Source organism: Onychostruthus taczanowskii, unplaced genomic scaffold, assembly GCF_017590055.1.
Source record: "Onychostruthus taczanowskii isolate IOZ18803 unplaced genomic scaffold, ASM1759005v1 scaffold1, whole genome shotgun sequence".
Taxonomy (NCBI): domain Eukaryota; kingdom Metazoa; phylum Chordata; class Aves; order Passeriformes; family Passeridae; genus Onychostruthus; species Onychostruthus taczanowskii.
In genome coordinates this window covers 16,957,381-16,972,358 of record NW_024496525.1, presented here as the reverse complement: position 1 = coordinate 16,972,358, position 14,978 = coordinate 16,957,381, and the positions used below count along the sequence as shown (strand labels likewise).

The 14,978-nt window shown below is 37.4% G+C and overlaps 1 protein-coding gene across 3 annotated transcripts in view; it reads right to left on the bottom strand.

Moving 5' to 3' along the window:
* The window catches only part of MIPOL1 (mirror-image polydactyly 1), a 160,860-nt gene that overhangs the window by 132,816 nt on the left and 13,066 nt on the right, over nt 1-14,978 (bottom strand). For 2 of the 3 annotated variants that reach the window (XM_041401737.1, XM_041401728.1), the window contains 3 exons: nt 6,652-6,838; nt 4,255-4,390; nt 3,230-3,335 (listed from right to left, as the gene is read on the bottom strand). In XM_041401737.1, coding sequence (XP_041257671.1) covers nt 3,230-3,335; nt 4,255-4,390; nt 6,652-6,838 — 429 coding nt within the window. Of the gene's footprint in view, nt 1-3,229; nt 3,336-4,254; nt 4,391-5,567; nt 5,655-6,651; nt 6,839-14,978 lie in introns of those variants that run through there. The other variant, XM_041401745.1, reaches the window with a different exon arrangement.

Below are 14,978 nucleotides of genomic sequence, written 5' to 3'. Positions count from 1 at the left end.
TCTGTTGCCAACTATGGTATACCTTGCTGCAGTAATGGCACTGTGAGAATAGGGCTTTGATATTTTTTTCCAGTCTAGAGAAGTTACCCCTATGCTCTATAACTCTCCCTTACACTCAACCATCTCCTTCCTCTAAAAGTTCATATATATATCCCCTGCTTAATTCTTCCATTAGGAAAAAATGAAGTCACTTACTACATCCATCCAAAGGGAGACCTGTTCTCTCAGCTAGCTGTTTTGAAGACTTACTCCTTTGCAATGCCTCCATCTTGATTTTCCAGTCTGTCCTTGGAAGATGTATATTCCTTCCCCTTACCACTCCCACAGGTGACACCCATTCCCTTTTCTGTTCAACATATGAAAGTTCTGCACACCCAAATTTCAGATCTGGCTATTCTTCATACCGGCTTCCTTCGTGGTGTTCCCTTTTTTGCTTACATTCTTCTGGTGTCTGTTCTTTTATGATGTGCGCTTCCCTGGCTTTTCCTGATGTTGCCTCCACCTCTTCTTCATGACAGGGAGTGAAACTAACAGTACCTTCTGACATTGGGCCAGAATGACACAAAATCCAACAGAAGAATAATGAATAAACTGCAGGAACCTGTAGTAACTATGTCCATCAAAAACAATAGTCTCTAATGCCTAAAAGTCTGAAATCAAAACTTTAAATTCTCTAATTTTCTTTAGCCACAACTAGCTGACATAGAGATAGGGATCCAAGGAAGTTTTAAAATATGTTTTCAAAGCTAGCTAGCAAAATTTTAAAATAAAAACATTCTGAAAATAAGTTATTTACTTCACACAATATAATACTTTTCTTCCATCATATATATCTTCTGCTTTAATTCTACTTTTTCTTATTTTCTCATGAAGCATTTCATAAATTTACCCCTTTTTCTTTACTTTTTACTTTGAACAATTTAAAAATCACAAAATGTCAGTCTCTGGATTTTTTATTTCTGTAGACTGTTGTAGCTTCATTTCAAAATGCTCTTTGTCTTCACTTTTCAATTCTTTCCATGAGGCTTGTTTAGGTAAAACCTATCAATTACAGGGTTACCTTTTAAAACAGAATTCTAATATTCCTTAAAGTAGATAACACTTTTATGGTGTTCCTTTCTTATGTTCTTTACAATATAATTTTGTGGAGTCACTTACTTATCATAAAGTCAGTACTAAGTAATAATAAAAATGCAAACACCCATATTTACAAGCTTCACTATACCATGTGTTACACACTGCAGTAATTAAACATTAACTAGTAACCTGAAATCGCAGCAGCATGTGTTCTCCCCTCCTCAAAGAAGTTAATGCAGGGGATAAGTTTTTCCTTGAACACACCGTCTGTTCTTTATTAGGTTCTGCTTGTCCATTAGAACTCTCCCCAAGGTTTTTATGAGAGAGACACACAGAGGCTTCCACAAATCCAGTTGGGTTCACATATTTCCAGATTTTAAACCATTTATCCAAATTTGGTAACATTCTTAGAACTGCAAGACAGGAAGCAAAAAAACTGTGAAGTATTAACGATGCTTCCTTTTGGCAAACAGTTTAAGTAGTAAGGAGCCTCTTGCCCTCTCCCTTCAGCATTTAAAGGATTTTATACTTCCTGTACTCATAAAAGGAGAAAAAAAGGTTATTTTTTAAAGGTCATTGTTATTACACTATGTAGCTGTCTTTAAAATTTGGTTTATTTTTCCTTTAAAAACAGAATAAGCATGTTAAATTATTATTTCCATATTCATGCCATTCTGTTTTGAAGAGAAAAATATGTTTAGGACATCAATAGAAAGTTTAAGCAGTAGTGTAGGAAAACAACAATTTCCTAACAAGTATTTCAGCCATATCCATAAAAATGAAACTATCTGTGTTTTTGACACACCTTTCTTTCCAGGTTTTAATGAGCAATGAACACCTCTACCAAACAGAATCACGTACAGAGGTAAAAACACTGGGCAAATATCCAGGAACAAACAGAAAACTTCATATTCAAGCCAAACAATCTGCGTTAGCTTTCGGCTAGTGGATATAACAATGACACAGAGTGCAGATTTTTCTTTTGTCTGAAAATAAAGCAAGCAGATATGTGAAATTAAATAAGAATAAAAATTATGCCTGTATTTTATTTTTTTTCTAAGATGCTGATTAGATTTGACTTTCCCTTCCCCCACCACAGAAAATCTAGGAACTCTCTTTTCCATCTATAATATTCACACTACACCATATTCTCAGGAGTTTGTTATTAAGTGGAATGTCAGCCATCTGTTTTTCAGCTAGAGAGTTTATTATCTGCTCCATTTTCCTGAAGACAGTTACTCCTCCCTTTAGTACAAATATTTTGGGGACAGCTATTAGTACTATTAATACTCTATGAAGTGCGTGTGATCTATGAGGAAACAATTTTACCAAGCTAACATTTTCTTTCTGAACAAATGATACAATGAATTTATAAAAGCACTCCCATTAATGTTTTTTAAACATCTTCATGAAAACCTGAGAGTATTTTTCATCTACTGGGTATACTTTATACACAGTCACTTTTCAATAATAAGAATGCCCAACTTCATTACATTAGCAGTTTCCACAAGCACAGAATACAAACTGTCTCCATGCTTGCATGTCTATCCAAAGAACAATTAACAACAAATACAAGCACATGTTCGCTTTCAGATATACACTCAAAAACATTTCCTTCTGAAAATTCATATAAACTTCATTCACTGGATATATGCCATCATCTGACAAAAATTCATTTTAGCTACCAAAAGAGCAGATTTTTCAAGAACAGCCCAGGTCCCTGGTTGAGGTGACTGTGAGACTATCTCCAAACACGGAGAGGGGGTAGTATTGCTCTGAACCAGCTAAAACAATAAGTGGTATTTGAACTGCTGGTTGAAAGGTAGAGGCACTGGTAATCATTATTTCCCCTTGTTTGTTCAGGACCTTCCAACAAAACAAACAACCTTTTTGTGATTGGATTGACATGGTGTTAACAATGCATTTAATGCCCAAATCAGTATGAATACAGGTAAAGCTCCTACTAATACCAGTACCAGGATGTTAAAGCCATCTATTTTCTAAGCAACTCTAAACAGCCACACATAAAAAAAAAAAGTCAAATCTTCCCTCCTTTAGCAAATAAAGCTAACATTCACTAGGCCACGTCATATAGCAACCACGGGTACTGTATGAGCCATACAGCCATCTGTTAAACGCTTGCCTACTGTACCTGCAATCCTTTCTGCAATCTTAGCTTCTGTAGCTCTATCTTGCAATTCTAAGTCCAGTTTCATCGTCTTCAGCTCCTTGTCCTTTTCAGCCAGCTTATCTTGAAGCTGAATTGAGCAAATGGACAGTAAGATTCTTATCTAGCTGAAACTGTCAACAAGTAATTCAACCACAATAAAATTGCAAACAACGATTTCTCACCCTCAAAATACAAACACTAAGCATTAAACCAGAAGTTCAATTTATTATATTTATTTGTTTAAAGAAGAAATGTTAAGAATATTTTTTTTAACACCTGGGCTATCTTGCTCTGTGAGACAAGTACACATGCCATTGTTTTTATTTGGGATTCTCTTCCTCAGGTATCACCAGCTGTAGTCCTTCTTGCTAAGGAAGTTCAGAATTGCATGGAATATAATGTAGGTGGTTGCATTAATAGCCTGTTTCCTACCAAGATACAGACATCACAGTCTGAAAAGACTGGTGTAAATGTATATTTTTTCATGTTCTCAGATGGAAGACTGGTATTCTTTCACATATCAAGGCCTTTGTTTAAAAAGTATTCACTAAATCTGTTCTTGGACAGATATCTGAGCTTGAATATTCAATGACACTTTATGGAAAGACTAGAGACTCTCAGATTGTTTAGGCACATGCAACCACAGCTAACACTAGAAGCAATGCAGTATTCAAGGAAGATGGAATTTTCTCCTCTTCAATAAAGCTGAGTTATCAGGGAACATTAATTGGATTCTACCCATGACATCCTGGTCTAGTCTTTGGTCTTCATTGTTTTTCATCAAGGGTGCAAGAATCTATTGATCAAAAAAGTCAGAGAGCAGGTTGGAGGGTTTAATTCCACAGAAATTGTTGTTAAGCAAACACTAAAAATCCAAAATTACGGGAAGCTAGTGATTGGTGCACTAAAATAAATAACAAAACTAAATCAGGCACAGTTTAAAATGTATGTTTTGCAAGGCAATTATAAAAAAGCAAATATTGGTATCTTGAATATCGCAATTGTACCTTTTTATTTTTGGCCCTCAGAGTGTCCAATTCTTTTAAAAGGAATGCAGTTTCTGTTCTTCCACCGAAATCTTCAGCATCATTCCATGAGGATATAAATTCAGGGAGCATCCTGTTATCCTTTCTTTCTACACTACTGCAAAAGAAATGAAAAATAATTTAAAAACCTGTTGTTATTCCACCCCTCTGAAACAAAATGCACAGAAATAAATTATCAAAAACTTGTTAATCACTGCAAATGTATTAAATAGTCAGAAAAAAATGGATGCCCTTCTACCACTTCTTAAAGCTGTAATTCTGAAAAGAATCTGCAAATCTGGAATAGTAAATAAATACCCTACAGTACTAAGGCAAAAACCAGATGAATACAAATAGGCTATGAAGCCTATAAACAGAAAATGCTGAAGGAAAGCAAATACTAAAAGCCATTGCTTAACACAGAGAAAAAAGTAATAAAACATTTGGGGATCAAAGTGATGCTCAGGTCTAAGCAAACCAAATTTTTTTGTGGGATGATTCCACAGGAAGTGATATGAGAATATCCATAAAAAAATCTAGGAATCTGTAGAAATGATGGTAGGAAATCTGTAAAATGATGGTATGATTCTAAATATTATACCTGACAACAGGAATTCCATACTGTATGCCACCTGGAGTTTTAAAATAACTTACTAGCCATAGACAACTTAAAATAAGACAAGATTCAATGGCCAGAAAAATTCACTCAAAGTAAGACTCTCACAAAACATCTTGGGTCTCCATTGATACTCACAGATCACTCAGATCTCCTTTGTAACATGGCAGCAAAATCAGTAAATGAATTATTAGAAAGGAAACTAGCAAATATTTTTAACGTTTTCTTTCTTTAAGCATTTTCTGGCTATACACTTCATAGCTAATAACCGATAAGAAGTAGCCAGAGAAAAGCTATACCTTCTGAACTCCTGCTGCCACTGTAGACATTACTTTATGTGTAATTCACATCCTAGGAAGATAAAGAAAGCGATCTATTGCTCCAAAGAGTCATTATCTTACACAGACAGTTGTCTGTACTCAGCCACCCTTTTTTCACCTGCTTCCACTGTATTTCACCTGCTTCCACTGTATTTATTTTCTCTTCCCTTCTCCTTAAAACTAAAAATGACAAATCACATTGACAGTACCAGGACCACCATCTAAAACACAAATCAACACTGACTTAACATTTCCTGGGTTTTTCCATATCAAGAAATGTTAACATATATTCTGATCAAAATCTATTTGGGCCAAGATAGGTTTTGGCATATAGCTTTAGGATCCTACATATAACATACTTGGAGCTGAGATGGTTCAACATGATCGCTGCTGTTGGAGGTTAATCTCAGTGTTCCAGACAAGCCTGATTGTCAGTGGGAGTGGTGCTGTTGAAAAATTGAAATTAACAATTTTTGGGTAACTCTGTGCTGGGCTGTGCTTAAGCACTTTGGGTTATACTTGGCATTTAGTGCAGAATGCATTGCCCTTAAAGCAAATCTCAGCTGCTAATGCAAAAAGGCAAAAAGGAAAATGAAAAGGCATTAAGAATTGGGTTTGGCCCAAACAGTCACCATTAGATCATAATGAAGATAGCAAAACCGGGTGTAGAATCTGCTAGACAGGTGAGGAATCAGTGTGTTTTTCAAAAGTATGTAATAGGGCTTTGCAGCCTTGATCCCATTTTCGAAAACAACTCTGACACTCTCAGTTGAAAATTGGTATTCAGACTGCCTAAGCCACTCAAAACTGGTAGCTTGTTCCCTAACCAGCTGTCTAGTCAAAGATATAACTAGCTACTTATACCTTTGTACATTGTGTCAGATACAGAATGAGTGTATATATTTCTTAAGACTGCTATAGAGGGCCACTGCTCAGTAAAAACACTAGTGACAAGAAATGACCAAAATTAGTGACACAATAAAATCTTCAGAGTCTGTATTAAACTCTTCAATCATATTAGCCAGTCCTCAGATTCCTGTCACAGACTGCTACAAGGTATTACAGCTTCTCATCTTCACTCTTCCAGCTTCATGTGGACTTCACCCTGCTTTATTCCTGTTTCCTACTCACTCATCACATTTCATGTGCTTGTTATGTAAAGCCACAGATACTAGTAGGTTTTCAAGATCTGTTTTTATTCTGTTCAGCATGCATTTTCAAAATTGCAAAGATCATATTTTCTGTGAGTGCTTAGAGAATACAGAGGTGAAATGCTACATTCCACAAGGGAAGAAGGGCAGAAAAGGTGAGTCTAAGTAAAAAGCTGACTTACTGATTGCATGTGGGAAGCAAACTTCCCTATATTTACTCAAAAAACCATGTGCATATTGTCAATAATTTGAATCTTAAAAAACTATATAGAGGGATATTTCTTGGGTTTACCTTGATTCTTCTGAACCAGAATTACAGTCAGTTAGGAATCCTCCTCTTTGACTGATTACTTGCAAATCTGAAAGTTTCGGTGCTTCGGTTTCTGCCTGGATAGAAAATTCTGTGTGTTTTTGGGAATTCTTATAAAATTGAAGTTCAGCACAGAAGTCTTCTTTTTTCTGATCCGAGATGTGTGTTTCTAATTGGGAAGAGAAGAAAATACATTTTCTCATTTGGAGAATGAAGTACAAACTTGCGATTTTTCATTTGAAAATGGCTTGTTACAAGATTATAATACAGTAGTAGAAAGGAACAAGTGATTTAATTCCAGATTCACAACTTCTTTGTCCCTTCACTAAGGAATGAGAGCTGTTACCTACAGCATGGATGGATGTAGGTAGGAATTACAACCCATTTACTGGATTTTTCTCAAGGAAACATGAAAAATTCATAATCATTTCCTAATCCCTCCTCCTCCTTAAATGACTTCTTAAAATAATGCTGACTGTAGAAAATTATTTAGCTATCTCTTTTACAAAATTCAGCTGTACTATAGTGAGATATGATGAATTTCTGCAACAGAGAGGGAAATTTTTAGGTTATAACTAGACTCTTACTTATAGTGAGGTTTCTTTCAAATCTATTTTGGCTACAAAAGGAGTATCATCAAACTGTAATTAGTAAAAACAAATTTAAAGCACCATTATTCATTCCTGGAGAGTGTGAGGTACAGGCTCATACAACTAAAGAACTTGAAGAATGCAAAGCAGAAATTGTGCCAAAGGGAAAAATTATCTGATTAAAATGTTGAGTGTGATAGCTAGTTCTCTTAGCTTGGCTACTAGATATTTTTAGGACATATTTCTGATATCAAGGCATTTAAATGAAAGAAAGATCCACATACCACGAATGCTCTTTCATAAAGTAAGAACAAGTACCTTTTAATTATAGAATTATATTAAAAAATGAGAAGGAAGCAGCCTAAAACCACTGGAAATGGAAAAAATGTGCATATATTTTTCATTCTTTCATTTAGATTAGTAGAGAACAAACATTGGAGCTTTTGCTTATTTAATAAAGTTAGTGTTTCCAAACGTTTTGGATAAAATATAGGGCATATATTATTTGATCCACCTTATAACATCCTCCTCAAAAATAATAAGAAACTGTCTATACAGTTGAAATCAAGTAGAAAAAGACCAAAAATACAAATCAATCACTATCTAGTTGCCCTCCTGCAGGTAAACACAGTTATAAGCACAGTTTCCAAGTAAAAAAATACTGAAAACGGTTTCTCAAGTGTATTGCAACAGATTCCTCTTTCCTTAAACGAGGAAAGACACAGCCAAGAGCTCAGGAAACAGCCCAAGGGCACTAAGAGATGACTTGGGAATTGGCTGGAGTCAGTTTAATAACTTCCAATATGAAGATATGAGTTACCACCTCCAGGAAAAAAGTTATGGGACCCACTGCTCATCTGTATTCTCTGCATCCACTTCAGCACAAACTTATTTGAATCCACTCTAACCATTGCTGTAAACTGTAACCACTGATCTTTACCCTAGAAAAACAACAATTAACAGAGTATCGGCATCTTTGTTTTTTAGCATGTGGGGACCTTTACCATAAAATATTTTTCCATAAGTCCAATACTGCTTTCAGTACTGTGACTGAAATATGTTCCTCATATCATTTCACAGCTAGTGCAGAAAGAACACAAGGCCACAGCCACCTGGATTCTTCAAACAACTGTACACTGACTGGAAATCCGGCAGGTTTTTGAGCAGATTTCCTCTGAAGTGCTGCTACATCTAAAAACTGGATTTGATCTCTTACTCCTCTTTATAGTAAGGAGCAAGGATCTCTAAAGAAACATATGTTAAAAAAAATCACCAAATATACTCTAAGAACCTGACTCAATTTGGGAGTGACAATATATAAGAGCAAAATTTTACATCCTTTCTAGTAAGTACTATCTGAAAACTAACCTAGTCTGAGTTTCCACACTTGCAAAGCATTTCATAGGGAGTTGTGTTTCCCATTTGATTTATATTATAAAGAACTTCCTCTGAAATATCCTGTACACTTCTCCTGTTTCAGATGCAGTGTCTGTATAGATGAAGTTGCACATTATGCTGCAGGGGAGCTGCAATGCTTCACTTGCCATGACAACTTTTCCTCCTCCTTCTCTCTAGGGCATCCACTTATTCTATAAGTTATATATATATATATATATGAAGTGCCTCAAGTGAAGTGTGTTGCATCCTGTGGAAGAATTCAAGCACAATGTATATCTGTTGAAATAACCAGTAACAGTATTGCCAGGAACCTTTTTTCCTTGTTTAGCACCATGGTACTCTAATTTGGTCCTATGAAAATTGGAGAAGAAAAATCTCACTTCAGAGAGCTAAGAAGTTTAGATGATGTTTTAGGCTGCTTCTCTTCCCTTAGCAGTTTTTATTCTTTTCACTGTTCCTGTTTTGTTAATTTGCTCCTTTCATTCCAGGACTTAAGAAGAGACCACAGAAGAGTCACTGAAGTTGGTAGAGACCACTGGAGATCACCTTGCTGGCACCTCAATCATTTGTAACAGGAAGATGTCCCCAGCACTTTCCAGATCACCTGAGCCCTCTGTTGTCCTTCCAGCAAATCATTAACACCACTGTAGTACCCCACAAGAACCTGGACCTTTGAACATGAGAGATCTTCCAATTCTCTGAAGAAGGCCTCATCTACTTCACTCAACCCTCCTCCATGCCCCTCCCTCTTAGGAGAAGGATCAAGGCAAACACCACCTGGATTTCCACACCCTTGAGCATCATGCCCGAAGCCATACAGTCACATGCAACACCTCCCAGGCCACCCCAACAATATCACTAATGCCTACATGGAAGAGCAGCAGGGAGTAAGAGGGCCAAGATGAGAGTCAACAGGCTTTCTGTAACATTCTGAATATGAGACGTAAACAAGAAGCAAAGGTCTCTAGAAGACAGTTTCGTTCAGCAGGCAGATTTTTATTTTTAAAACCAGAAGTGAACATGACTGCATGATGAGGTAAATATCTGCATTAGCAGTTGCACTTCTGCTAAATCCTTGGGCCATGTAAAGATATGTGTTTTTTAACTGTAAATTACTGCAGCTAAAGAAAAAAGAGAATTTAGAATAGTACTAGAACTGTGTAGAACTGTGTTGGCATTTATTAATGCTAATGCTGCTTCTTTAGACAACATACATTGGCAGGACACATTTTCATCCAGATTCAATTCCCTAAAGCACATGGGTAAGACTAAGTAGCATCACAGGAAGGCTGTAAGCGGCATTCTTGGAAATACTAGGTGAAACACAGAGGATCTGTTTTTTCTCCACTGACTTTGTAAGAGAGAAGATGATGGCAGCCTCTTCCACCCAAAACTGAAAGCACTCTGCCCAAATGCATTAAGGTGAAAGGTTTTTACTCATTTAATAAAGCTGCTATTTCTTTTTTAATCAACATGCAAAATTTGTCAGTAGAACGCTTTGGGGAAGACATTTTGAACACTATTAGACCAATGGACATAGGATTAATTTTATTTTTAAGACCACTTTATTGTTCATATAGCCCATGACCCCCCACTTCAAATAATTTAGACTTTGGTACATGGTAGCTTGTCTTGTTGCTAAACTAAGTGGCAATTTTAATCAATGCACTTCAGTGCTTTTTTCCTCATGCCTCCTGCAAATCGTATTGTGCACTAATTACCAATGCTGCAGACACACACTGGGGAGCAAGTAGCATTTGCAATAATCAGGCTGCACAGGGAACATCAGAGAAAGGGTAAAACAGCCTTGCAAGCTTTGGAAAAAATTATGTAGATTTCATTAAGTGGTACCACCACTGCTGATTCTGTTTCTTAAGCATACTAAACAAAATTTTTTCCATATAAAATGGTACAAGTTCAGCAGCCCAGATTAATATTTCACTATAGGGAGAAGCTGAACAGCTGATCTTCTGTATGTATTTATCTTGAATGAATAGCTTGTTCACATTGCGGGAAAGAAAAGCAAATGTTAAGAAGAAGGAATATGAAGACACTAGAATTAAATCTGGGAATTGATTGTGAGGGACGTAAGGGGAAGATAATGCTGTCATGGCTTGAAACAGTAAAGGCAGAACAGAATCCAATGTTGTCAAGCTGGGAGTGGTTAAAAAGTCAAGTAAAAACATTAAGCACATCATACTGTGCAGGCACCCACTATTCCTCACAGCTTCTTCTGAGAAGCGGGGGATAAGCACCGAGATCAGGGAAAGCACAGCATTAGAGAATCCCACACCAACAGTGATAAATGCACAGAAGGTGCAGTTTCAATGCAAGACTAAAGAGGCAATAGCGTCCCTTGTTATACCACTCAGCACATTCAGCAGTCCCATCATCTAACAGAAGCTGGGTGGACACTCCCATCCCCCTGTCTATAATCTTTCAACATCCTACTAAAATGCACCTCACCTCAGAGGTTTGCAGTGAATCTCCAGAGAATAAGAGTAAGAGAAAACAAACAATACCCAATGGAACATGCACACAGGTTACAGATCTGGTTGCAGATAAGTATGGGGACACTAGAACCTCCAGGTGCACCAAATCAGCTTTAAGTGTAATAGTACTTACAGCTTGCTACTGACAGCTTATTAATATTTGTTTTAAGCTGGTCTGTGGCACATACATAGTATGTTCTCATCTGTCTGCAAAAGACTGCACGAGTGAATGACTCCCTAGCAGGATGGCAGTAAGAGGCATAACAGGGAAAAGCAAAAGTAGAAAGGAAGAGAATGAGCCATATACACCCTGGGAGCAGGAGCAAAGACAACTGCAAATGCAGTAGCTACAACACAACACTGTCAGATTAAATAAATTTGAAAAAATGTAGAACAAAACATTGTGCTGTATTTGAGGAAGTCAACCTGAATTAATGCAAGCCTCCAGAATTCCTCCTGTTAATGATAGAATCATAGAATGTTTTGGGTTGGAAGAGACCCTAAAGATCATGTAGTTGCAACTTCCCTGCCATGAGCAGGGACACCACACATGAGATCATGTTGCTGGGGGGCTCATGCAGCCTGGCCCTGAAAACTTCCTAGGACAGGGCATTCATAAATTCTCTAGACAACCTGTTTTAGTGCCTCACCACTCTGTGGGTAAAGAATGTCTCCAAATATCTTACCTAAATCTCTCCTCTTTTAATTTGAAACTGTTCCTCCTTGTCCTATCACTATCTGCCTCTGTAAAATGTTGCTCTCCCTCTTATTTTTGTAAGTCCCCTTCAAATACTGGAAGGTCCCAGTGAGGTCTTCCGAGAGCCCTCCATTCTTAAGGCTGGAAAACCCCATCTCTCTCATCCTGTTTGTCCTCACAGGACCTGTTCTCCAGACTTCTGATCATCTTCCTAGATGGAAGTCTGGAACTGCTGCAACAGGCCCACACTTCTTTTGTGTTGGGGTTCCCAGACTGGATGCAGTACCTCACATGGGGTCTCACAGGGGCAGAGTGGAAAGCTGCAGTAATTTTCCTCAACTTGCTGGCCAGACTTCTTTGATGCAGCCCAGGATGTTGCTGGCCATCTGGGCTGCAATCACATCTTTTTTCTTCTCAGTCTAAACAAAAACACAACTTCAAAGTCGGTGAGGTTTTTTTTGTTTGTATAATATCAAACATTTTGAATTTCAAACAAGAGGGAATATTCACCATCCAACAAAACTATCTATGCAAAGAGCCACCCTGGCCCTATACAAAACTAACCAGTTTCCACTGGAATAATAGGACACGCTTTCTATGGTTTAAAAGAACTTGATCCTGCCTCACTACAAATCACACATCTACAACACTTGCTGTCATAGCTATGCATGTAAAAGCATTACTTTAGAACTTCACCTTCATTTCCACTTGACTAACTGCTACTCTGTATTATTGGCTTTCAAATTATCTAATGTTTTTCTGCCAATAATAAGACTAAAAATGTAGCCTGATGGCCACAAAATTTTCAAGCTATGCAAACAAAATCAGTACTATGGCTGAATATTCCTTTTTGAGCTGAAAATGATGAGTCAACCATTTTGTTGAAAGACAAACATTCATTCACTAAGCTATTTGACTACTGGAACTTCTACCAAACAGAATGACTGTGAAAGACTCAGACTGTTCAACAGTTTGCCCTTTACTGAATGATTAGAAGGCATAAATCCTGAAAATGAGTAGGAACTGAAATTCAAGGCTTTTGTAGGAATAAATATGCAAAGAAAGAAAATGAGTCTGGTGAAAGAAATCTGATTCTATTGTCTGGCATTAGTGATAAGAGTTGGTTTAGGTCTTATACATTTTCAGAATGCCTGTATTTTCCTTTCTCATTCATATCTGAGCTAACACAATATACATTGCTACAGCAATAAACATGATTTTCATGCATATGTCAAAGGTGTTAATTACGTTTGACTCGTTTCCTCACTGGTTTATCTTTTCCATGACCTACAAAAATTTTTTCAGAGTTAATCCTAAGAAAAGGTGCTGTACCTAATTTTCAAGAAAGTAATTCCTGTTTCAGAAAAACAATTACAAAAGGTCAGTAATAAAAGGTCCATAATACATGCGTTCTCCAAAACAGACAACATGAAAAAGTGAAGCTTTATTGTATTTGGACTTACTACAGATTTACTTATGTTAGCAATTATTTAGGCCTCTTCAGTGCAGTGTAGTACACTGAGACCAAGTAATCTGCAACTAAGAGCAAATGGCCGTTCCTTATGATGCACTTTTCCTGATGTTTAAAGAAAACTGAGCAAGCTTCAAGTTATTTAGTATTCAAGATTATTCAGTAAGACTTTAAGATCTCACTAAATCACTTCTGTAGCATGGAAGAATGGCAGTCACAGGAACCTGATAACAAGCAAAGACCGAGCTCAGAGTAGATTTGTAATACAAAGCTAAATCCTTTTATTTCTCTGTGCTCTGCCCAGCCAAAGTACCATGTGTTACCTGCCAAACCCTTGGCAGTAGCAAAAAGGAAATCACAACACAGGTGCATTGTACATTCAGTGCCCCAACAATAGATGACCATGGGCTCTGCGGAGAGCATCATGGGTCAGCTCAAAAGGATGGGGACCATCAACTTTAGTTTAAAGTAACTCTTACTCATAAAGGTCCTGGATTTATCTCTGAGATAGGATACCTCCTTTTACTTTAAGATACACCAGACAGATGTTCATTGAAATAAGCCTTGGAAAGAACATTTTTATAGAAACTCTTACAGGTATTTTTAAGGAGTGCTGTGATAGTAATTTTAAAGCCATTGAGACTAAGGCACAGAGTGATGAAGTAACTGCATTGAGGTTATTGAGCAAACTATGTGTCCTGGTTCCAGCCAGGACAGGCTTTATTTTTGCAGCAGATAGGAGGGTGCACGGCCAGCACACAGAAGTTAGTCTATACCAACTCACACCATTGCCAGGGGCAGAGGAAAGGAACTCTCTTCCAGGAAGAAGGGGCTCCTTCTGGGCATGAGAACATGGCAGAGGAAGCTGTCTGGTATTGCCTCTTATGGGGGAAGGGATAGTTGGAGACTGGGGGTGTGGTTTCTGTGTGAATCGTTTCATTTCTTATTCCCTCTATCATTAGTATTGTTGCTGTTACTGTTCAGTTTCTTATCTCATTGCTGTACCCAGTAAATTGCTCTTATCTCAACCCATGATCTTTGCTTTTCCTGCCTCAAAATGGAGGGTGGAGAGGGAGAGGCACATGGTTTTAATGGAAGAATTAATTGGAGAATACCATTCCTAAACCAAGACAGCCATAGTTGGAGCCCAGTGTGAGGCACGAAGGGTTGTGATTCAACAGATCAGGTTGAAACCCAGAGCAGGTTAGAAACTAATTTGATCTAAGTATTTGTTGTATTAGGTCCAGAGCCAGTGGTCACAATGTTGCTTGGGCTGTTCAAATGGGTATTATATTATATATATAACCATGTATATATTCCCATATATGCTCCTCATGTTGATCTTTTTCAGAGCAGGGAGAGGGATCAGGATTCCTTTGCTGCTGTACTGTGGGATATCAGCTTATGACATGATAACATCAAGGACAGTGAAAGTAATTTGGGATGTGTATTCAGTGTTTCTCTCCTATCCTTATTCAGGTACTAACCCTGGAGATCCATTAACAATTATACCCAGCCTGTTGGAAGAACAGGGGGGTTGACTTTCCCCAGCTTTTCACCCCCTTTTCCTCCTTCAGACCTGTTAAAAAAGCTTCTGAAAATTTTTAAATTTCTGCTGGATGTTAAGGAAAGCATATTCTTGTTGCTAAGTCCGCCACTTC